Source organism: Malaclemys terrapin, chromosome 1, assembly GCF_027887155.1.
Source record: "Malaclemys terrapin pileata isolate rMalTer1 chromosome 1, rMalTer1.hap1, whole genome shotgun sequence".
NCBI classification, from domain to species: Eukaryota; Metazoa; Chordata; order Testudines; family Emydidae; genus Malaclemys; species Malaclemys terrapin.
This window is the reverse complement of record NC_071505.1, coordinates 352,237,315-352,259,613: the sequence shown is the minus strand read 5'-3', so window position 1 is coordinate 352,259,613 and position 22,299 is coordinate 352,237,315. Positions and strand designations below refer to the sequence as shown.

General features: G+C 47.2%; 2 protein-coding genes across 2 annotated transcripts; one reads left to right on the top strand and one right to left on the bottom strand.

The window, feature by feature from the left end:
- Positions 1-10,200: 10,200 nt before the first annotated feature.
- On the top strand, positions 10,201-11,148 carry LOC128833211 (olfactory receptor 52R1-like). Its single transcript, XM_054021238.1, has one exon. It carries the CDS (start codon positions 10,201-10,203, stop codon positions 11,146-11,148), a length of 948 nt encoding a protein of 315 aa, XP_053877213.1.
- Positions 11,149-21,016: 9,868 nt separating this feature from the next.
- On the bottom strand, positions 21,017-21,958 carry LOC128833202 (olfactory receptor 52K2-like). Its single transcript, XM_054021230.1, has one exon. It carries the CDS (start codon positions 21,956-21,958, stop codon positions 21,017-21,019), a length of 942 nt encoding a protein of 313 aa, XP_053877205.1.
- Positions 21,959-22,299: the final 341 nt, after the last annotated feature.

The window sequence follows — 22,299 nt, the reverse complement described above, 5'->3', positions numbered from 1 at the left end:
TCCTAGCTCCTACGTATAATTCACCAACATCTTTCCTATCCTTTTTACTAGGATGTACAGTTCCTCCTGTAACAAATTCATCCTTTATTTGTGTGCTCCTCTGCACCTGTTGGCTTTTCACCAGCCCTTAGTTTATAAGTCCTCCATAACTTTTTAAATTTTACATGCTATCAATCAGGTTCCATTTTGGTTAAAGTGGAGCTACTCTCTCCTGTATGGGCCACTCCTTCCCCAAAAGGTTCCCCAGCTCCTAATAAACCTAAAGCCCTCCAACTTACAGATGGTCAGGGCCAAGCAGCAAAGGCAGCTGGGTAGCCCAGGCCCTCATTCTGGGTGGGACACTGAGTCTATGGCTTGGGCCTGTATTCAAGCCCGAGCAACACTGGGTATGGGCATCCTAGCTCTGGTGTATGGCCAACAAGCACTGGCTTCTTGGCCTAGATTGGGGGACAAAGCCACCCCAGGGTTGGGGTGGCATAGGGGCACAAGCCCAACAACTCCACTACACCCCGGCCCAGGGCCCTAACTGTGGCAGTGCGGTTTGCCACTGGGTCAGCGGGGATACTGACCGCAACACTCCTGGTGGCTGCAGCCCAAATGAGCTCCCAGATCCACCTTTTATACTTCCTGTCCCACCCACTGACTTCCGGTGGGAGGGGTGAGCCCAGCCTGGATCCACCCACCAAGGCTCAGCGAGGGGTTACTCCCCGTCCGGGTCCGTGGGAGGCCACTTTTCCTCAATACAGAGTGGAAGATAATGAAGAGGACAGATCACTGATATAGTGTGACTTAATTGCTCGGTAAACTGGGTGCAAGAAAACAATATGTGTTGTAATATAGCTAAATGTAAATGCAAACATCTAGGGACAAAGAATTCAGGCCATATTTACAGGATGGGGGACTCTATCCTGGCAAGCAGTGACTCTGAAAAAGATTGATAATCAGCTGAATATGAGCTCCCAGCACAACACTGTGGCCAAATGGACAAATGCTGTCCTTGAATAAATAAACAGGGGAATCTCGGGCGGGCATAGAGAGGTTACTTTACCTCTGCATTTGGCACTGCTGTGACCACTGCTGGAACCCTGTGTCCAGTTCTGGAGTCCACAATTCAGGAAGAAGGTTGATAAGTTGGAGAGGGTTCCGAGAAAAGCCATGAGAATGATTAAATGATTAGAAAACATGCCTTTTAATGATAGACTCAAGGACCTCAATCTATTTAGCTTAACAAAGAGACTGTTGTGATGGGTTCCCCTCCACTTGGGGTGTCACCTGGAACTGGGGTACCACTGAGCCTTCCTGACCCACCAGCCCGGGCTCCCTCTCACACCATGCTGCTGTGACCAGTTGCTAAGCTCTCCAAGCTCTTTCACCAGCATTCACCCAGGTAGGGACACGCCCAGCTGCAGCTTCACACAGATGCTGAAATCAGCTCTGCTTGGGAAGGCTCAGCTAAGGAACTGCCCGCTTTGTGCACACCCTGCTTTGAAGGGTAAACCCAAAATTATACCATGAAGATCTGCATCAGCTTTCCACCCAAGTATGATTTCCACACACTGGTTTTAGGCAAAACAAAAACAAGTGTATTAACTGCAAAAGATAGATTTTAAGTGATTATAAGTGCTAGCAAACAGATCAAAGAAGATTACCTAGAAAATAAGCAAAAAAATGCAAACTGAGATTAACATACTAGTGAAACCATGCATTAGCAAATTCTCACCCTGAGTGACAAACAGGCTAGCAGATTCTTAGGGCACAAGCTGTCTTGGCTTTTCAGCTTGGGTTTCCCAAGTTTTCATACACAGGCTAGCAATCCCTTAGCCTGGGACCATCACTTCCCACAGTTCAGCCCTTGTTCCTCAGGTTTTTCTAAGTTTGTGGTTGTAGGAGAGTGAGGTACCATCATGATGTAATTCCCCCCCTTTTATATATTCTTCCCACTTGCTGAAAAGCTCTTTTGCTGTGACCTGGGTCAAACAGTTCCCATTGTGCAGTGCTATCGCTGAGAGATTTCTAGTGTACACGGTTCCTGGGGTAATTCTTGTGCTTGTGTGCGTTTCCTCAATGAGCCATAAACCCTCTTTGGCCTTTTTACTGTTGTATCTGAAAGGCTGCTTGTGGGTGCTTTCAACCTCACATGTTTCAGTAACACATACATAACCAAACTTCATAACTTCACATACAACAATAGCACATACAATCCAATGCGATATTACTGTCTAGCAGATCAAGACTTTCAGAATGATACCTCACAAGTCATACTTTGTAGAAAATGTATCCTAATTAAATGACAATGGTGAATATAGGGGTGCCAGGTTGTCACAAAGGTTAAGTGGGGATTTGATTACAGTCTATAAGTACCTACCTGGGGAACAAATATTTAATAATGGGCTCCTTAGTCTAGCAGAAAAAGGTAATGGCTGGAAGTTTAAGCTAGACAAATTCAGGCTGGAAATAAAGTGTACAATTTTAACAGTGATGGTAACTAACTACTGGAACAATTTGCTAAGTGTCGTGATGGCTTCTCCATCACTGACAATTTTTAATTCAAGGTTGGATGTTTTTCTAAAAGATCTGCCCCAAACAATATTTTGGGGAAGTTCTCTGGCCTAAGTTAGGGAGGTGAGACTAGGTGATTACAGCAGTCATTATGGTCAATACAGGAAACATGTTTTCACAGAGCTTATTGCCAAAAGAGATCGCTGACTCCAGGAGCTTAGTAGATGATTCACATGTTCCTGTGATACTGTCCTTTATAAGAAAAAAAACCCACCACTCTCATGGTCAATGAATAAGACTAATTAAAAAAAAAATCCTATTATTTATATGGGACCTATGTATTGTATTTGGCTGCAGTTAACAGAGTGAAATACCATGTGCCTTTGACAACACTATGAGGAGTACTGTAAAGACAGAGAGACAGGTTTGACAGAACCCATCTGTAGTGAGTCGGTGTGGCTCCCCTCCTGTCCAGAAGAGGGAGCCCACGTGCAGGCACCAGAGTGGGTGGGACCACCACCGCCTGTCCCCGCCCCCCGGAAGTCAAGGGGCGGGACAGGAAGTATAAAGGCCAGCCGCCAGAGCTCAGTCGGCGGCCAGCCACCGGAGGGAGCAGACGTGCGGCCGGGAGCTCCCGGCCAGGAGACCGTCGAAGACCGAGGCCTGGACCCTAGCTGGCCTGAGCTACCCCGGGCCCGCTACGAGGAGGAGCCGCCGGAGCCCATTCACGCCCGCTACTGGGAGAACCCCTGGGAACCGCACCCCACTAACCCTGAGGGTGAGACTGGACCCGAACCCCTTCGCCCCTGCTGCTATCCAGAGGAGCCGCCTGAGGACCATTGGCCGGACTTCCCGGCAGAGCTACCAGACTTGCCGCTGAGCCCGGGCAGAGAGGAGCCCATGCAGGTGGACTGGCCCGATCCCGGCGCAACGACCGAGGTAGGCTGTGAGGGGGATCACGGAAGTAGCCCGGGGGTAGCCGACCCCGGTCCGGCTGTAACTGAGTGTGAGCCTATGTCAGTGTGTTGCGGCCTGGATACCCCACTGACCAGCAGCGGCAGCAACCGCTGTTAGGGCCCCGGGCTGGAACGCAGTGGAGTGGGTGGGCCTGCGTTCCCCCCTGCCACCCCCTGCACGGGTGGCAGGCTTCCCCCTCACCCAACGCTCGGCTACAGAAGCCTAGGCGTATCTTATTTGAACTATTTGCTCGCTCAGCCCCTGCAACAAGGGCCTGAGCCTAACTGTGTTTGCCCCGCCCTGATCCAGGGCCTGGGCTTTGAACTATTTGCTCGCTCAGCCCCTGCAACAAGGGCCTGAGCTAACTGTGTTTGCCCCGCCCTGATCCAGGGCCCGGGCTTTGAACTATTCACTCGCTCAGCTCCCTGCAAACAAGGGCCTGAGCTAACTGTGTTTGCCCCGCCCTGATCCAGGGCCTGGGCTCTGAACTGTCTGCTCGCTCAGCCCCTGCAACCAAGGGCCTGAGCTAACTGTGTTGCCCCGCCCTGATCCAGGGCCTGGGCTCTGACTGCCTGCTCGCTCAGCCCCTGCAACCAAGGGCCTGAGCTAACTGTGTTTGCCCCGCCCTGATCCAGGGCCTGGGCTCTGATCTATTTGCTCGCTCAGCCCCTGCAGTCAAGGGCCTGAGCTTTAACTGTGGTCGCTCCGACTCTGCACTAAAGAGCCGGAGTTTCGGGACTAACTGACTGCTTGTTCCCACAGTAGTGAGTCGGTGTGGCTCCCCTCCTGTCCGGAAGGGTCGAGCCCCGGCTAGGACCTACTACACCATCCAAGAAATGCTACTCCCCAGAGCTATGATCCCATTGTCAAAGATGCTAGTGCAAATGGAGCATTGGATCCATCCAACAGAAAGGGGGGAAACTAAAATCTGCTTCAGTCTCCTTTTATTTGTCCTCTCGCATTTTAAAGGAATTGGTGTTGGTGTGTCATTAGACAGACAGGGGAGGGTTACTTTTTCCTGACACCATTCACCTCCATGTGTATATTTAGCCTCCCTCAGCTGTGGCAGTGGCCCAGAGAGACAAACTCCAGCTGCTGGGGACACCCACTGTCTCTGTATAAGCCATTCCTACTCTCCAGCCCCCGCAGCTGGGTGTCTCGTGCTATTGGAGCTGGGTTCATCCTCCTCTGAGTGGATGATCTGAACTCGCATTGTCTTATTGCAAGAGGTATTGATGGTGAGTCAGGAGTTTTAGGGAAACTGACTTCTTTGTGGCTGAGTCTCTTCAGCCGTTACGCGGGGGGGGCGGAGGGGGCTCAGCTGGCTTACAGGATCATGTACAGGAAAAGATCACCCTGTGCATTGGGGAGAGGGGTTCACTAACGTGGCAGGTCTCAGCTCCAAGCACACACAGCCCCGATGCTCAGCGGTCTCTGGAAGTGCATGGATTTAGGGCTGTGTTAGCCAATAAGTATATGTTATGTGTTATATACACCACATTAATGAGTATTATGTGCATGGTATTAATGTAATTTATGTGTGTTGGGAAGATTTGTTAACGCAGTGCTTTCCCCACCATTCTGTCCACCCATGTCAAGTGCCCCACTACACTTTGCATAGCTGATGTCAGCTGTGACATTAGAAAACAGGAGGCTGTCAAAGGTTCTATGGTTAGGGCTGGAAGAATTCAGTTTGGTTTCTTTTTATCATTTTGAAGGATAATCTCTCTCTTTTTAAGCATTTTTATTTTTTTCATCAATTTACATTTCCACCGTTTCACATGAGTATGTTTTTTTTTTCATTTTATTTGTTTAAATTTTCACAGTTGCAGGAAACTGGGGGGTGGGGGTCAGACAATAAATAAATAATGCAAGCAGACACTGAGATTCAAGAAGTTAAAGTTTTATAACAGTTAAAACACAAATTGTTGACATCAGATGTCAAAATATACAAAGTGAAGAGTCTTAAATCAAATGCTTATATGGTCTCAAGCAGCCTGGTTGAGAATTTTGATTATCATCAATGGAAATATTTTTCACCAGTGTGTGTCTGTGTGTGATGGTTCTCAGGACACCCAGGACTGTGACTTATCTCTTTACTCCCTGACTCAGTGAGAGGGAATCTCTCTTGTGGTGGCTGGGTGCTGGCTCCCGGACACCACCTGCCCATCAGCCACTCAGGCACTCTCCTCTGGGCTAGGCCAACCCTGAATTTGCCTTGCAGGTTAACAATGGGGGTGCTCCATTCCCCAAGTCCCTTTGAATCAGTCCCCTCTGATATACATCCCCCAACACTAGCTAATCTCAGACATCCCAGATTCCCTGCCCCTGAAGAGCAGTGTGTCCTGTTTACCAGTTTTACCTTAAACCACTGATCCAGTATTACACATGGCACTTGTGAGCTTTTGTAATAAAACAAAAGTTGGTTTATTTAAGAAAGAAAAAAAGATTTAACAAGAAACAGCAGAGAGTGGCAGAAACAAATGGTGACAATGCAAAAGAAAATCATAAAATGCAAAACTGGGTCTACACTTAGCATTAATTATCTTTCCTATCTAATAAAGTGGATTCTCCCTCCCACCCCCCAAAGTTGAGTCTCTTGCAAAGCTGGCTGGTTTCACAAGAAACAGGATCCAAATGTTAATGAAAACACTCTTACTCCACAAGGCATTTCTGCAGTGGATGGATACAGAGTGTTTTTCCTTCTCTGTGCTAGACTGAAAACAGCCTTTTGTTTCTAGTCACAGATAGGGTGAACCCCAGTCTGGCTGTAAAGTATTTATTTCAGCTTTAAATGGCTTCAAACATTTCTTGTTGCCTGTGATGGTTTTACATTCAAGGCCTAGTATTGTACAAGGCTAAATAATTGAACCTTGCATTGCATCACCAGTCAAACAGGATGGGTTGACAATTCTTCTTTGCCTGAATGGGCCATCATCAAGACACATTACTGTATCTCCTGGTGACTTAATTCTACTCCAAGCCCATACAGCACATTATCAATATGAATATGTTATTCCTTAAATATTACCTGTACATGCATCTCACAATGATTACAAATCTTGACAACTTAGGAGCTTTCTGCAGATACTTTACATATTACCTTTAAGGATAAATATCCTGCAAGATTTGTGTTTGGTGTAGTGAGATTGTCAGGATTGTGGTGAGAATTGTTTTCAAAGAACAGGGGTTCTTGCCAAAGGATTTCTGTGTCACACTGTGTACAGTGAAATTGACATTTATCAACATTTACTGATAAAAATCTAATCTCTCCAAGCCTATCTATGTCCTAGTGCAGCAGGTACATTCATGGGCAGCCAGTTTGGAATGTAGCATCCAAAACAGAGGTAAGGTAAGGTACAGAACAACAATTCAAGGAACGGGTTGGTTGGATCTTTGGTGACATATAGAGTGCTTTCTAGTATATAAACAATTGTGCTATAAATAGAAATGATTTGGGTAGCATATTTTGAAGCACACCTACTGTATAAGATGAACATGATGCAAGGTTGGAATTGCTTCCCAAAAGGAGAGAGATGTATGTCTCCCTTTCATATTGTACTACTTTGTCTTAGACAATAAAATTGGCTACATTTGGTTATTTGGTCTCTTGACCATTTTTCATAACGAACCAGAGATGTAGTCAATTAATTGGCTATTCATATCACTCAGCAGGCTAGATATAACAGCCAGGGCAGTACTATGAAAATAGGCTGGGCAGAAACAACTCCAGCTCTAACTGCATTTCTTTTTTTTAGGTGCTCTGAGCTGGAACCCTAATGATGTTTATCACTTCACAGCCTCAAAGCTCTACCTACCCAGGACCCCATCCTGAGTGTGGAAACCCTTTCTCATGCCCTTATCCCATACCCAGGGAAGCAATGCCATTAAAGTCAATGGGGCTGTCTGTGTATTGGACTGCAGGATTGGACCTGTAGCATTGAATGTCTGTCACTCTCGATGCCTCTCCTATAAATCTAGCTAGAACACCAACTGCATGTTATTGTTAACGACGATCCCAACCCCTTTGTAAATTGCTTTGAGATCTGCTGATGAAAAATACCATCTAGGAGTGAAGTATTAATTATTATTATTTTATCACTATAATTACTGACACACCTCAAAGGTTTCCATTCTCAGAAGATGGATGCTTGGCATTTTCTGAAAATTAGATCCCACCAAGGAGTCTAAAGTTAGTCACCCCAAAACAAATCACATTCGAAATTCTGGGTTACAGATTTTGAGGCCAGAAGAGATCAGTCTGATCATCTAGTCCAGCATGATGCAGGCACTAGAATTCCATCCAGTGATTCCTGCCTCACGCCCTTCTGGGCTCTAGTTCAGTCTTGATTTAAGGATCTGAAGCAATGTAGAATACACTGCATCCATTAGTAATTTGTTTCAATGGTCAATTACTCTCGTCGTTACAAATGTGGGCTTATTTCCCGATTGTTTTGGTTCAGCTTCCAGTCTTTGGTTCTTGTATGTCTTTGTCTGCTAGATGAAAGATCCCCCTTGCATAAGGGATCTTCTCCCCATGGAGGGATTTCTAGACTGTGACCAAGTCAATTGAATCTATACAGATTGAGAGCGAGATGACTCTCACAGTAAAGTGTGCTTTTCAGCCCTGGAATCATTCTTGTAGCTCTTCTCTGGTCTTTTGTTGAAGGCCCTGGACTATGGGCAAATCACTTCATCTCTCTGTACCTCAGTTCTCCATCTGTAAAATGGAAATAACCACATTTCTCTCTCGGGAGTGCTGTGTTGATATATTAATTAACGACTGGGATGCAAAGACACTACAGTGATGGGGGCTATATAAATACCTTCATAGTTCACATGCCTATTGTTGTCCTATTAAGTGAAAAATAATATGGATATAAGAACATAAGAAAGGCCATCCTGGGTCAGACCAAGGGTCCATCTAGCCCACTATCTTGTTTGCTGACAGTGGCCAATGCCAGGTGCTTCAGAGTGAATGAACAGAACAGGTAATCACCAAGTGATCCATCCCCTGTCACCCATTCCCAGCTTCTGGCAAACAGAGTATAGGGACACCATCCCAGCCCATCCTGGCTAATAGCCATTGATTGACCTATCCTCCATAAACTTATGTAGTAAACTCTGTTATAGTCTTGGCCTTCAAGACATCCTCTCGCAAGGAGTTGCACAGATTGACTGTGCATTATGTGGAAAAAACTTTCTTTTGTTTGTTTTAAATCTGTTGCCTCTTAATTTAATTTGGTGGCCCCTAGTATTTGTGTTATGAGAAGGAGTAAATAACACTTCCTTATTTACTTTTTCCACACCAGTCATGATTTTATACACCTCTATCATATCCCCCCCTCCCCTTAGATGTCTCTTTTCCAAGATGAAAAATCCCAGTTTTATTAATCTCTTCTCATACAGAAGCTGTTCCTTACCCCAAGGAAGATCCATCAATCATCATGAAAACTAGACTAGACAAGTTTTATGAAAATATAACAGATAAACAAGTGTACACTGGCCAAGGGACATGGACAGGTGAGGAACACTAACTCTTCATAGATGGCAAGGCCAGAAAGGACAACTGTAAACATTTAGTCTGACCTCCTGTATGAGACAGACCATAGAAATTCCCTGAACCAATTCCTATTGGAACCAAAGCAGATCTTTTAGAAAAAAGAGATTGTGTGGAGCACTGCTCACAGCAACATCCAGCCATAGTGTCTAAGAGCCAGCACCTGAAGGTCTTTTCCATCTTTGCTATAGTGAACAAGGAGCTGGGTTGAGATGGAGCATGGTCTAGGGTACAGGACTGGAAACCTGAGCTCTATTCCTGGTTCCTTGACTGTCCTGCTCTGTGACATTGGGCAAGTCATCTCTCTGTGCCTCTGTTTCTCCTCCCACCTTGAGTCTGTCTTTACTATTTAAACTGCAAGCTTTTCAGGACAGGGACTGGAAAGTGCCCTAGCAAAATGAGGTCCCGGCCTCATATGAGGTTTCTATCCATGATAGCAGTACAAATATGTCAGATTGTAAAGAAAAGACACGCAGTGCTGCTACAATAAACAACAGGACAAAGACTCCAGCCCACACTGATGTGAGACTCACTAACCAGCTCTGAATAAGAGCTTCTCAGACTAGCCCCCTTCTCCTGAGGCTTCTGGGATTTTAATCCTGTTTTTTTTCCAGCTGGGGCTGCCTTTTGCTAAAGGGCTGTGCCTGTGTCTCCAGCAGGGTTTGGCTAATGTGGCCCATACAGTCATTAGTAGCCCATCAGCAACACTAGTTTTTTCACACAGGTTTATGCGGTTGCCTATTTGTCCTTTCCTTTCCCTAGTTTTCTGGGAAGGGTTGAAAGGGAGAGACAGAATGCTGCACTGATTAACAAAGAAGAAGGAAACAAGGAAGAGTGCACTCCTCCCCAGCACACTTCATTCTTCTCACACTCATGCCACACACAAAGCCAGAACAGAAAAGGGAATTGAATCTCAAAGGGGGAAAACAAACAAACCAAAAAAAATCTCGAACTGTCTCTCAAAGAGACAGACTGCACTGCCACAATCTCTAACTCCAGTGATTGTATGTAAGTTGCTGTCCTGGGACTGGAGCTGGTATTTTGAACAGAGGAACTTGATCCAATGTTCAGTAACTCACTTGCACCCCTGTTTCCCAGGAAATGAATCAGCCCTCATTGGTTCATTGGTGCTTTTTTACAGGGTGAAAGTTCTCCCAGCCCAGGTAGGAGAAGAGCAACATGTCATGTCATGTCTGAACACCATCACCCGCTCCCACCCTGCCGCCTTCCTCTTGGTTGGCATCCCAGGACTGCAGGAGGCCCAGTTCTGGATCGCCTTCCCTTTCTGCATCATGTATGTCATTTCTGTGCTGGGAAATGTCATTGTTCTCTTTATTATAAAGACAGAGCCAAGCCTGCATGAGCCTATGTACCTCTTCCTGGCCATGCTGGCCGTCACCGACCTGGTCCTGTCCACGTCCACCCTGCCCAAAATGCTGAGCATCTTCTGGCTGGGCTCCAAGGAGATCGGGTTCCATGCCTGTCTCACTCAGATGTTCTTCATCCACACCTTCTCATCGGTGGAGTCGGGCGTGCTCATGGCCATGGCCTTGGATCGCTATGTCGCCATCTGCTGCCCCCTCCGGCACTCCAGCATCCTGTCCATCCCAGCCATAGTGACAATGGGGAGCCTGGTGCTGGCACGCGGAGTCCTTCTGGTGAGCCCCTTCTCCCTTCTTGTCCACAGGCTGCCCTTCTGCCAGCGTTGCCTCATCTCCCACACATACTGTGATCACATGGCCGTGGTGAAGCTGGTTTGTGGGGATGCTACAATCAGTGTCATTTACGGCCTGTTTGTGGCTTTTATGGTGGGTGGGTTTGACTTGTTTATCATCACCGTGTCCTATGCTATGATTCTTCAGGCCATAATGAGACTCCCATGCACAGACACCCATCTCAAGGCCTTCAGCACCTGCGCATCTCACTTGTGTGTCATCCTGTCATTTTACATCCCTGCCCTCTTCACGTTCCTCACCTACCGCTTTGGCCACAATGTCCCCCACCATGTCCACATCCTGGTGGCCAATCTCTACCTGCTGATGCCCCCCATGCTAAACCCTCTTGTGTATGGGGTGAAAACCAAACAGATCCGGGAAAGGGTGCTCCGTATCTTCCAGCAGAAAGGAATCTGAGCAGTGTGTGCCTGTCTAATTTAATCCAGGAATATGAAACATTCATCACCATGGCCTCTGACCCGTTCATGATCGGCCATCACTCACACTGGTATGTGATAATACAGATGTCACCATGGACTCCGGGTAGGCTCCACCTTCCCCATTCCTGCCCAAAGAAGGCATCTGGTCAGATCACCTCAGTGGTACCTCTGTAGAATCATCGAATCGTAGACTTTAAGGTCAGAAGGGACCATTATGATCATCTAGTCTGACCTCCTGCACAACACAGGCCACAGAATCTCACCCACCCACTCACTCCTGTACCAACCCCTAACCTATATCTGAGCCACTGAAGTCCTCAAATCATGGTTTAAAGACTTGTGATCAACCAATACTCTGAGGTCCTTCTCCTCCTCTGTTACTTCCAACTGATGTGTCCCCAGCTTATAACAAAAATCCTTGTTATTAATCCTTGTTATTAGTACTGGGATTTTATGGTAATAATGTAGCAAGTATTAAATGTATTAATGTATGATGTAATTAATGTAATGATATAATTATATGATTATATTTTGCCAGCCACCCTTTCTGAAAGCAGAAAGGAATGGCCTACTGTATGATTGGTAAAGATGTATCACTCAGAATCTTGTGTCTGAAGCTGATTTCAAGGCAGTAATAGACCTTTAGGGTCACTTTGCTGTAGGCTTAAAATTAGCATTTTGAAATAAGTAAACGAATGCAACTGTTTTCGCCTGCATTGCAATTTGATGTTCCTGTTCAAATGTTCTGTGGAAATAAATCCTGTTTTGTGTATGAATGAGGTAAGTGTGTGTTAGAAGATAAGTGTGAAGGCCATCACCGGACCAGATGTTCTAGGAAGAAACCAAAAACAGATGTAAAGTCACCAGGAGATTGCAACATGGCCCTATTGGTATGTCAAGAAGAGCAGATTGTTGACTCTAAAGATAAGGCAAGCACCTATCAGTCGGGACAAAATAGCTGTGATCAAAACCAGCATGGGGTAACTCCCCAAGAGACTAGTAAAAAAATTAAATAAAGAATTAAAAAACAATTAAGAAAACAAGCACTCATCAAACAGCGATTGATTACAGCATGATGGTGCAAAAGTCAGTGGTCCCAATGAAGGAAGCTCACTATATAAACAGGGTGCTTTGGCATGAAAGTTTGGGTTCATCTGGCCAAGACTTCCCCGGAGCATCATATCGTGACTGACAACCGGGCTCCTCCCTACCCGCGAGCAATCTAGCTGGCCACTAGTTTGCTCCAGACTCTGGACTGGTAACTATACATTGACTGGCAGGACAATGGGTGTGTGTGACTGAATGCATATGCTAATTGTTTTATCTCCAATAAATGCTGCATATTGCCTTTTCCCCTGAAAAAGATCCCATGTGCTTCTTATAAGCATAACATTTTTTGGTGGAGAATTGGGAAAACGGGAAGACATATGCACCATGATTGTTGAAAACCTGACTAACCCAATTGCCTTCTATGATGAGATAACTGGCTCTGTGGATGACGGGAAAGCAGTGGATGTGTTATTCCTTGACTTTAGCAAAGCTTTTGATACGGTCTCCCACAGTATTCTTGCCAGCAAGTTAAAGCAGTATGGGCTGGATGAATAGACTATAAGGCGGATAGAAAGTTGGCTAGATCATCGGACTCAATTGGTAGTGATCAATGGCTCCATGTCTAGTTGGCAGCCGGTTTCAAGCGGAGTGCCCCAAGGGTCAGTCCTGGGGCCGGTTTTGTTTAATATTTTTATTAATGATCTGGAGGGTGGTGTGGACTGCACTCTCAGCAAGTTTGCAGATGACACTAAACTAGGAGGCGTGGTAGATACACTAGAGGGTAGGGATCGGATACAGAGGGACCTAGACAAATTAGAGGATTGGGCCAAAAAAAACCTGATGAGGTTCAACAAGGAGAAGTGCAGAGTCCTGCACTTAGGATGGAAAAATCTCATTCACTGTTACAGACTAGAGACTGAGTGGCTAGGCAGCAGTTCTGCAGAAAAGGACATAGGGATTACAGTGGACGAGAAGCTGGATATGAGTTAACAGTGTGCCCTTGTTGCCAAGAAGGCTAATGGCATTTTAGGCTGTATTAGGAGCATTGCCAGCAGATCAAGAGACATGATCATTCCCCTCTATTTGGCATTGGTGCGGCCTCATCTGGAGTACTGTGTCCAGTTTTGGGCTCCACACTACAAGAAGGATGTGGAAAAATTGGAAAGAGTCCAGCGGAGCGCAACAAAAATGATTAGGGGGCTGGAGCACATGATTTATGAGGAGAGGCTGAGGGAACTGGGATTGTTTAGTCTGGAGAAGAGAAGAGTGAGGGGGGATTTGAGAGCTGATTTCAACTACCTGAAAGGGGGCTCCAAAGAGGATTGATCTAGATTGTTCTCAGTGGTAGCAGATGACAGAACAAGGAGTAATGGTCTCAAGTTGCAGTGAGGGAGGTCTAGGTTGTATATTAGGAAACACTATTTCACTAGGAGGGTGGTAAAGCACTGGAATGCGTTACCTAGGGAGGTGATGGAATCTCCTTCCTTAGATGTTTTTAAGGCCCGGCTTGGCAAAGCCCTGATTGAATGATTTAGTTGGTGTTGTTCCTGCTTTGAGCAGGGGGTTGGACTAGATGACCTCCTGAGGTCTCTTCCAACTCTAATCTTCTATGATTCTATGAACTGCCTTGGTAAAGGCACCCCCAGTGGAAGAATTAGATACCGTAGGTCAAGAAAATCACGTCTGGTTTACTGATGGGAGTGCAATAGTAGTAAAAGGGAAAAGATGTGTAAAATACACTGCCATTAATTAAGAAGAGGAAGTCATTCAGGGACGTCTAGATCATGGATCGGCCCAGCATGCCGAGCTCCATACAAGTTATCAGGTTTTAAGGCAATATGAAAATTCCCTATGACCGGTGTATATTTATGTGACAATGATTTTTGTGTAAATGGGATACAATTTTAAATACATAGTATAGGAATGGGTGAAAAGCAGCAAACGGAAAGAATATTGCATATTCAAAAAAAATAGAAATGGATTTACCAATGGGTAACAAAAAATCCTAAACAATTAATGGTGCATCATATAAAGGCACACATTAAAGGAACCGGTATGGAGGCCACTTGAATAACTGGGTAGATACAATAGCCTGACAGCATTACATAGGAGTTGTAACTAGCGGTCAAAAAAGGGACATCTGCGCTGACACATCTGAGCCAAAAGACGGCACTACAGACCGCCCTAACTGAATTCCAGGAAAAATAGACAGACAGGAGTTACTTAATGTAGCCCATCAGTTTATGCATAAAGGAGTGGAAGGGACTTTAAAAAGGTTAAAGCGAATAGCAGAATGGGAGTGCATGAAGAATAATGTTAAAACATGGGTGTGAAATTGCGTGCGATGCGCTTGGGACAAGGCTCATCATCTGCATTGGCAACCCATGCTGCACCAGCGAAGGCTTGGGCCATGGCACAGGGTTCAAATTGATTTTATTGCTAAATGACCAGAAAGTAACAATGAATTCTGGTACTTATTGATGATAATTGATTCCTTTTTCAGGATGGGTAGAAGCATTTCCCACTAAAAATAACAGCACCAGGGGGGTAGCCAAAAACTTCTTTAATGAGGTAGTGTGGAAATATGGCACCACTGAGATAATAAATTCTGACAATGGGGGAGCCTTTGTAAAAAATATCTTTACAACAATAATACAAGACTACTGGTAAATAGGGGTTAAAATAAAAGGTCCCTATGGGGACAATATATGGACTACCAGCTACCCACTATTACCACATGAGTGGGATGGTTCTGTAAAGACAGGCACAATACTAAGTTATTGTAGGGTACTGTCCAATACCCAGTGGTCAATTGAACCTATGGTTCCTGGACACATGCACCAAAACCTGGACCAAAAACTATGCATTCAAAAAAGGTATCCCAGTTAAAATAAAGACATATAAATTGTTTGCAACCAAAGTAATCCAGTAAAGGTCTTGTTAAATCCACTATTAGTAAAAATAAAAATAGGTATGGATTGAACTCAGCTAAACATGTCTAAAATTAAACCTAAATGTTTAACCTACTCCCTTCCTATTGTGATGGCATAAATAAAAACACACCATATTAGGAGTAATTGGTTTTGGACCAGGAATTAAGAATACTGTAAACCTGGAGGTAATTAAGAATAAGTTAAGTTCCTTGTCACAACTGCAAAATAGTGTCATTCACACGCAGGCAAATACTAATGTGAAGTTGGTACAAATAGGTCTGGGAAATCTAAAAGCAACATGGAATATATGATGGTGACTGAACACCACCTCCTGGTTGCTGTATAAACAACAAATAAAATTAGGAAATAAAACTACCTTGGTCATAGGATATACTGAAATGCAAATTCTTAGTTTAGCATCACTTGAACATGAAATGTTTTCAGTAATATCTGGAAATGTTTGGGTATTAACTCGTCTTTTAAAACAAGAAAAGAGATCCTTGTTTGACACCTACTAATATAAATGGATGCAATATGTATCCAGCATGGTTAAGCCTGATTTGTTATTAGGTGATATTATTGTTAAAAGTGCTAACCAACAATCTGTGAAGACAGAAATGTGAAGGGTGAGCCTGCTCCCAAAATTGACCAGGGGATCCTTTTGGAGAGGAGAAATTATTGGATACCCGAGTGTGTATGGAATGGAACTCTCAGAAATGGGCGTGCTTGTCCTTATCTGTGTCGGAGAAAAACAGAGTTCTCCCTCTCAGTTTGGGTGCAGCAAGTCAGATACTTTATTATTTCTAGCAATTGCATGGAGGGAGAGAGCAAAACAGGTCTCTCTCCAGGTAAACAATTACAGACAGGTATGTAACCTTTTGTTATATACAATAATGGGTGACAGCTGCATTTTGTTTATACATACATCCTCATGATTTCTTATTTCCCTCAACAATTTAGACTCTAGTCTACATTCCATACTTATCTAACACAAGGTCACAACAACTTCCCACACAGTTCTTTCCCACTCGCCTCACACAATCCTCGCTTCTACAAATCTCGCGTTATTAGGGTTACAGCTAGCCTGACTCTTGGTCACATAAGGAGATTGTTTGAATATGAAATCCCCTTCAAATCCCTGTCAGTTCTTTCTCTGCTTCCACACCTGTCACCACAAAACCATGTAGCAGGGATACATCATTGGGAACGTGTGTGGGGGACAAACTGGAAAATGTAACACATGTTTTGTACCACGGACAATGTGTATGCATTATATCCTGGGAAAAAGTATTTTGGGAAGATGCAAGTACCAGCCAACCCCCCAGTGAATGAATGTAGATGTAATGTCAGCGTATTATATACTAGCAATCACACGTACTATTTACCAAAAATAAAAAAGGCACAGAGCATTATAACCACTACTCCGGTTAATTTCTGTTACCCTTGCTCTGGATTTGCATGATTTAACTGATCACTTGTTGTCAGAAACAAAGATGACTCCAATTTTTCAACAGACACAGAGGGATATAGGGAAGCATGTCATTCAAATATTATATGCAAATAGAGACAGGCTAAAAATTGCTAGATCTAAAAAAGAACTGACAACCTATCATCGGTAGGACGTTTTTACAAGCTGGTCCCTGACCTTTAAGGGCATATTGTCTATCACGTTTCAGCCATTGCTAGTTGTGTTAATATTGTCCTGTGTTTGCTTGCTAGGAATGTGTTGTATGTGCTGTTGGATAAAAAAAAGTTTGTTACATTTCAACCACAAGCTCAAATTGTCTCTCAGTATATTGCTATATATCAGTTGTATAAAATATGACCCACTCAAGAATTGTTCTTGAGGTGTCCAAAGAGGGATATGTAGTACTGGGATTTTATGGTAATAATTTAGCAGGTATTAAATGTATTAGTGTATAATATAATTATATGATTTGACCATATTCTGCCAACCACCCTTTCTGAAAGCAGAAAGGAATGACTTAGTGTGCATTGGTAAAGATGCATCAGCCAGAATCTTGTGTCTGAAGTTGATTTCAAGGCACTAATAGACCTTTAGGGTCACCGCTTTGTTGTGGGTTTAAAATTAGCATTTTAATATAAGTAAAAGAATGCAATGATTGTTTTCTCCTGCATTGTAGTTTGATGTTCCTGTTCAAATGTTCCGTGTAAATCAGTCCTTTTTTAGAAATGTGTGTGTGAAAAAATAAGTGTGAAGGCCATCACTGGACCAAATGTTCTAGGAAGAAACCAAAAACAGACGTAAAGGTGCCAGGTGATTGCAACACACCCCTATTAAAATGTCAAGAAAAGAAAATTAATGGCTCTAAACATAAGACAAGCACCTATCAATCGGAACAAAATAGCTGTAATCAAAACCAGCTTGGGGTAACTCCCCAAGAAACTAATAAAAAAAGAAAAGAAAAAAGAAATTAAGAGAACAAGCACTCGTCAAACGGCGATTGAACACAGCATGAGGGTGCAAAACTCATTGGTCCCAATGAAGGATAATCATTATATAAACAGGGGGCTTTGCCATAAAACTTTGGGTTCATCCTGCCAAGGCTTCCTTGGAGCATAGCGTTGTGACCAACAGAATCCGGCTCCTCCCTACCCACGATCAACCTAGCTGGCCACTAGGCTGTTCCGGACTCTGGACTGGTGTCTCAGTGATGAGAAATCTCACACATAGACTGTCAAATGCCAGGCCATCTGTGCTGCTGCTCTGGGTGCACCCATGCATACTGTGTGTGGCTTCAGGGACCACTACACAGGAAGAACTCGCAAGCTGAAAAGTTTGCAGATTGTATAAGGAGAGCAGGCAACTGTGGGACATGTGAGGGCCTAAATAAATACAGCTAACACGTGCATGAATCACTGGCAACTGACTGAAACAGTGGGCAACTGACACACCGATGTTAAACCCAGGATGCTCTGTGAGCATTTTTTAGTCAGCTCTGTTGTTCATGATTGGCAAGTGTTGTATATTCATTCCTCACTATCACCCATCACTCTGAATAGTTTATATCAGCTTCTAGCACATGGCCACAGCCGGGTCCAAAACTACTATATTTACCCCAACTTGCAATGCTCAGAAACTGGCTGATTTCTGGTGTAGAACAGGCCCACAAACTATTCAAAGGGAAGACACAGACACATGTCCGGCGCCTGTGAGGGAAACGGAGCCAAGAGACGGCGACATGTGACCAGCTCCTGTGAGGGGAATGGGGCTGAGAGATGCCGACACACACCCAGCCCTTGTGAGGGGATTAGTGCTGAGAGAGGCAGACAGACACCTGGCTCTGTGAGGGGAATAGGACCGAGAGACGCAGAAACATGCCCGGCCCATGTGAGGGGAATGGGGACAAGAGACACAGACTCATGCTCAGTCCCTTTGAGGGGAATGGGGTTGAGAGACACAGACGGATGCTCGGTCCCTGTAAGCAGAATCGGGCTGAGAGACAGAGACAGATGCACGGCCCTTGTGAGGGGTACGGGGGCCAAGAGATGGAGTCACATGGCTGGTTGTTTCCAGTCCCCTAGGAGCAGCAATGGCATGCCAGACACATTAAGCGCACCAGACGCAGACTGAGGAGCTGAGACAGAGGCACCCAGCTCCTGGCATGGAGGTGGGGCTGAGAGGTGAACTCACAGCAAACATCCCTAAGAGAGGATGATGGAGAGGAGAGGAGAGGAGAGGAGAGGAGATGGGGATGGCCCCCTACTAGTGGGTCCTGTAATTCAATGCTAAACTGTACTACACTGTTGAGCCACTCAGGGTCCTCCAGGAAACCCTCTTGTTGCCAGCCTTATTCTCCTCTGCGTACAATCCATGGAAACTCCCCTTCCCAAGAGCCAGTCATTAGGCCTCCGCCAAGTCCAGGTCATAGTCTTCTTCCCAAAGCTCTTTGCTGTAGAGAGAACCCCCCCGACCCCTTCCCAGGCCTCTCCCAGTGTCCCAGAGAGGGGGTCAGATGAGATAGTCAGTGAAGCTCTTTCTGGGCTGGGAACCTGTGAAAGAGAGGGTAGAGGGGCAGCTGGCTGGGCGTGAGAGGGAGGGTGGCAGCGGGGAGAGGGGCAGCCAGCAGGGCGTTAGAGGGCACGTGGCAGGGGCAGAGGGCAGTCGGATGGGCGTGAGAGGGAGGGTGGCAGCAGGGAGAGGGGCAGCCAGCAGGGCGTTAGAGGGCACGTGGCAGGGGCAGAGGGCAGTCGGATGGGCGTGAGAGGGAGGGTGGCAGCAGGGAGAGGGGCAGCCAGCAGGGTGTTAGAGGGCACGTGGCAGGGGCAGAGGGCAGTCGGATGGGCGTGAGAGGGAGGGTGGCAGGGGCAAGAGGGGCAGCCAGCTTTTGTCTTTGGTTAAGGATTGCCAACTGTCTAATGGCAAAAACCCAAACACCGCTGCCCTGCCCGCTTCCTCGCTCCTTCCCCAAGACCCCGCCCCTTCTCTGAGGCCCCACCCTGCTCACTCCAACCCTTTCTCTCTGTCCCTTGTTCTCCCCCATCCTTACTTTCACTGGGCTGGGGCAGGGGGTTGAGGTGCAGAAGGTGGTGTGGGGTCTGACTGGGAGGTGGGGCCAAGGGGTTCAGAGTGTGGGAGGGGGCTCCAGGCTGAGCCTGGGGCAGGGGGTTTGGGTGCAGGAGTGGGTGTGGGCTCTCTGAGGGAATTTGGGTGTGGGAGAGGGTGAGAGGTTGGGCTCTGGGGGGCAGTTTGGGTGTGGGGTGCAGGCTCTTGGCAGGGGGTGGGATACGGGATCCTGGGACAGGGGGTTGTTGTGCAGGAGGGGGTTCAGGCTCTGAGAGGGAGTTTGAGTGTGGGAGGGGGCTCCAGGCTGAGTTTGGGGCAGAGGGTTGGGGTGCAGGAGGGGGTTCAGGCTCTGGGAGGGAGTTTGAGTGTGGGAGGGGGCTCCAGGCTGAGTTTGGGGCAGAGGGTTGGGTTGCAGGAGGGGGTTCAGGCTCTGGGAGGGAGTTTGAGTGTGGGAGGGGGCTCCGGGCTGAGCCTAGGGCAGGGGTTGGGGTGCAGGAGGAGGTTCAGGCTCTGGGAGGGAGTTTAGGTGCGGGAGAGGGTGAGAGGTTGGGCTCTGGGAGGCAGTTTGGGTGTGGGGTGCAGGCTCTTGGCAGGGGGTGGGGTGCGGGCTCTGGTCTGGGGCAGGGGGTTGGGGTGTGTTAGGGGATGAGGGGGGTGGTACTTACTTCAGCCGGCTCCCGAAAGCGACCGGCACATCCCTCTGGCAGCAGCCCTTAGGTGGGGGGGGGTCAGGGGGTCTCTGCACCCTGCCCCTGCTGGCAGGCACCACCCCCGCAGCGCCCATTGGCCTTAATTCCCAGACAATGGGAGCTGCACCGTTGATGCTCGGGGTGGGGGCAGTGTGCGGAGACCCCCGGACGCCCGCCAGGGGCTGCAGGGATGAATCCACTGCTTCTGGGAGCGGAATGGAGCCAGGGCAGGTAGGGAACTTGCCTTAGCCCCGCTGTGCCACCGGACTTTTAGTGCCTACAATCTCCCGGTTTGGCTGCAGTAACCTCCAGAAGATAGTTTGGCAACCCTACTTTGGATTGAAGTCCCTGTGGCAAGGACAGTCTCTAGCTGTATGTCTCACAGCACCTCGCACAATGAGGCTCTGATCTGGGCGGGGCCCGTGTAAATGACAAGTGATAACGATGTTCTAGAGCAGTGAAAAATCGAAGCCGTGTTGTGCTGCAGACCCAGACAAGTGTGTTTATTAGCCCCACTGCTCAGCAAGGCTGAGGTGGGTTTCCAAAGTCGGGGCAGTGATTGAGCCGTCTGGATCCTGGGCCTGTTGGCCCTGGCATCGCGTCCCTGGCCCTTGCTCCCCAGACACTGACCTGGCCCATGGGCCTTCAGGCTGGTTTGATGCCCAGGAGGTGGAGCGCCCTCTGCCGGATCCCCAGGGTTCTCACCCCGTAGATGATGGGGTTCATCATGGGAGGGAAGAGCAGGTACATGTTTGCGATGAGGATGTGAACGTGGGGAGCCACGTGGCTGAAGCGGTGGGAGAAGAAGGAGAAGAACGCGGGGATGTAAAACACCAGCATGACGCAGACGTGGGAGCCGCAGGTGCCAAGGGACTTGCGCCGCGCCTCCTTGGAGGGGAGTCTGAAGACGGCCCAGAGAATCATCACGTAGGACAGGACAATCAGCAGCAGGTCTAAGCCCCCAGTGAGAAATGCAACGACCAGACCATAGGCTCTCATGACTGTCGTGTCCAGACAGGCCAGTTTCACCAGCGCCATGAACTCACAATAGGTGTGAGAAATGACATGGGTCCTGCAGTATGGGAGCTGTTTCAGCAGGAATGGGTGTGGACCCAGTAACAGGGCTCCCCTCATCACAATTCCCAGCCCTATCTTGGCTATGGCCCGATGGGTCAGGACGGCCGAGTGTCGCAGTGGGTTACAGATAGCGATGTAGCGATCAAAGGCCATGGCCAGGATGAATCCGGACTCCATGGTTGACAGGGAGTGAAGGAGATACATCTGGGCCAGGCAAGCGTTGGTGTGAATGGCCCAGTCCCTGAACCAGAATATGCAGAGGGTTTGGGGCACGGTGGTGGTGGATACGACCAGGTCTGCGAGTGCCAGCATGGAAAGGAAAAGGTACATGGGCTCGTGGAGTTTCGGGTCAGTCTTGATAACAGCCAGGAGGAGGCTGTTCCCCAGGAGGGACAGAATGTAGACGGAGCAGAAGGGGATGGAGATCCAGATGTGCGCTGCCTCCAGCTCCGGGATGCCGAGGAGGATGAAGGTGGAGGGGTGGGGTGTGGTCCAGTTGGAAGCTGCCATGATGGGGCCAGTTGGGCGTGTTCAGTTCCACGGCACAGCTGCTTCCAGCCCCTGTGGCTAGACGCACACCAGAACAATGATTTCAGGGCTCTCTGCACAGAATGAAGGGATGCAGTAGTCACCCGATGCCTTCAGCATGTCCCCGTTTATTGCCCCCACCTATTCCAGGCCTGAGACTGCAACTTTGAGATTTATGGAGCACCCAAAACTGCCTCAGGTCCTTTGCAAAAGCAGGAGACAAGCTCCTGCCCCAGACTTGTCCCATTAGAAAGGATCAAGCTCTGAATGTAGAGGGGAAAGTCTGGGGAGCAGAGACTGGGGTGGGGGGATGGGCTGCACTC

What these genes read in the sequence shown, in the direction of transcription:
- LOC128833211 (XM_054021238.1), top strand. Translation starts at nt 10,201, where the DNA reads ATGTCATGTCTGAACACCATCACCCGCTCCCACCCTGCCGCCTTCCTC.
- LOC128833202 (XM_054021230.1), bottom strand. Translation starts at nt 21,958, where the DNA reads ATGGCAGCTTCCAACTGGACCACACCCCACCCCTCCACCTTCATCCTC.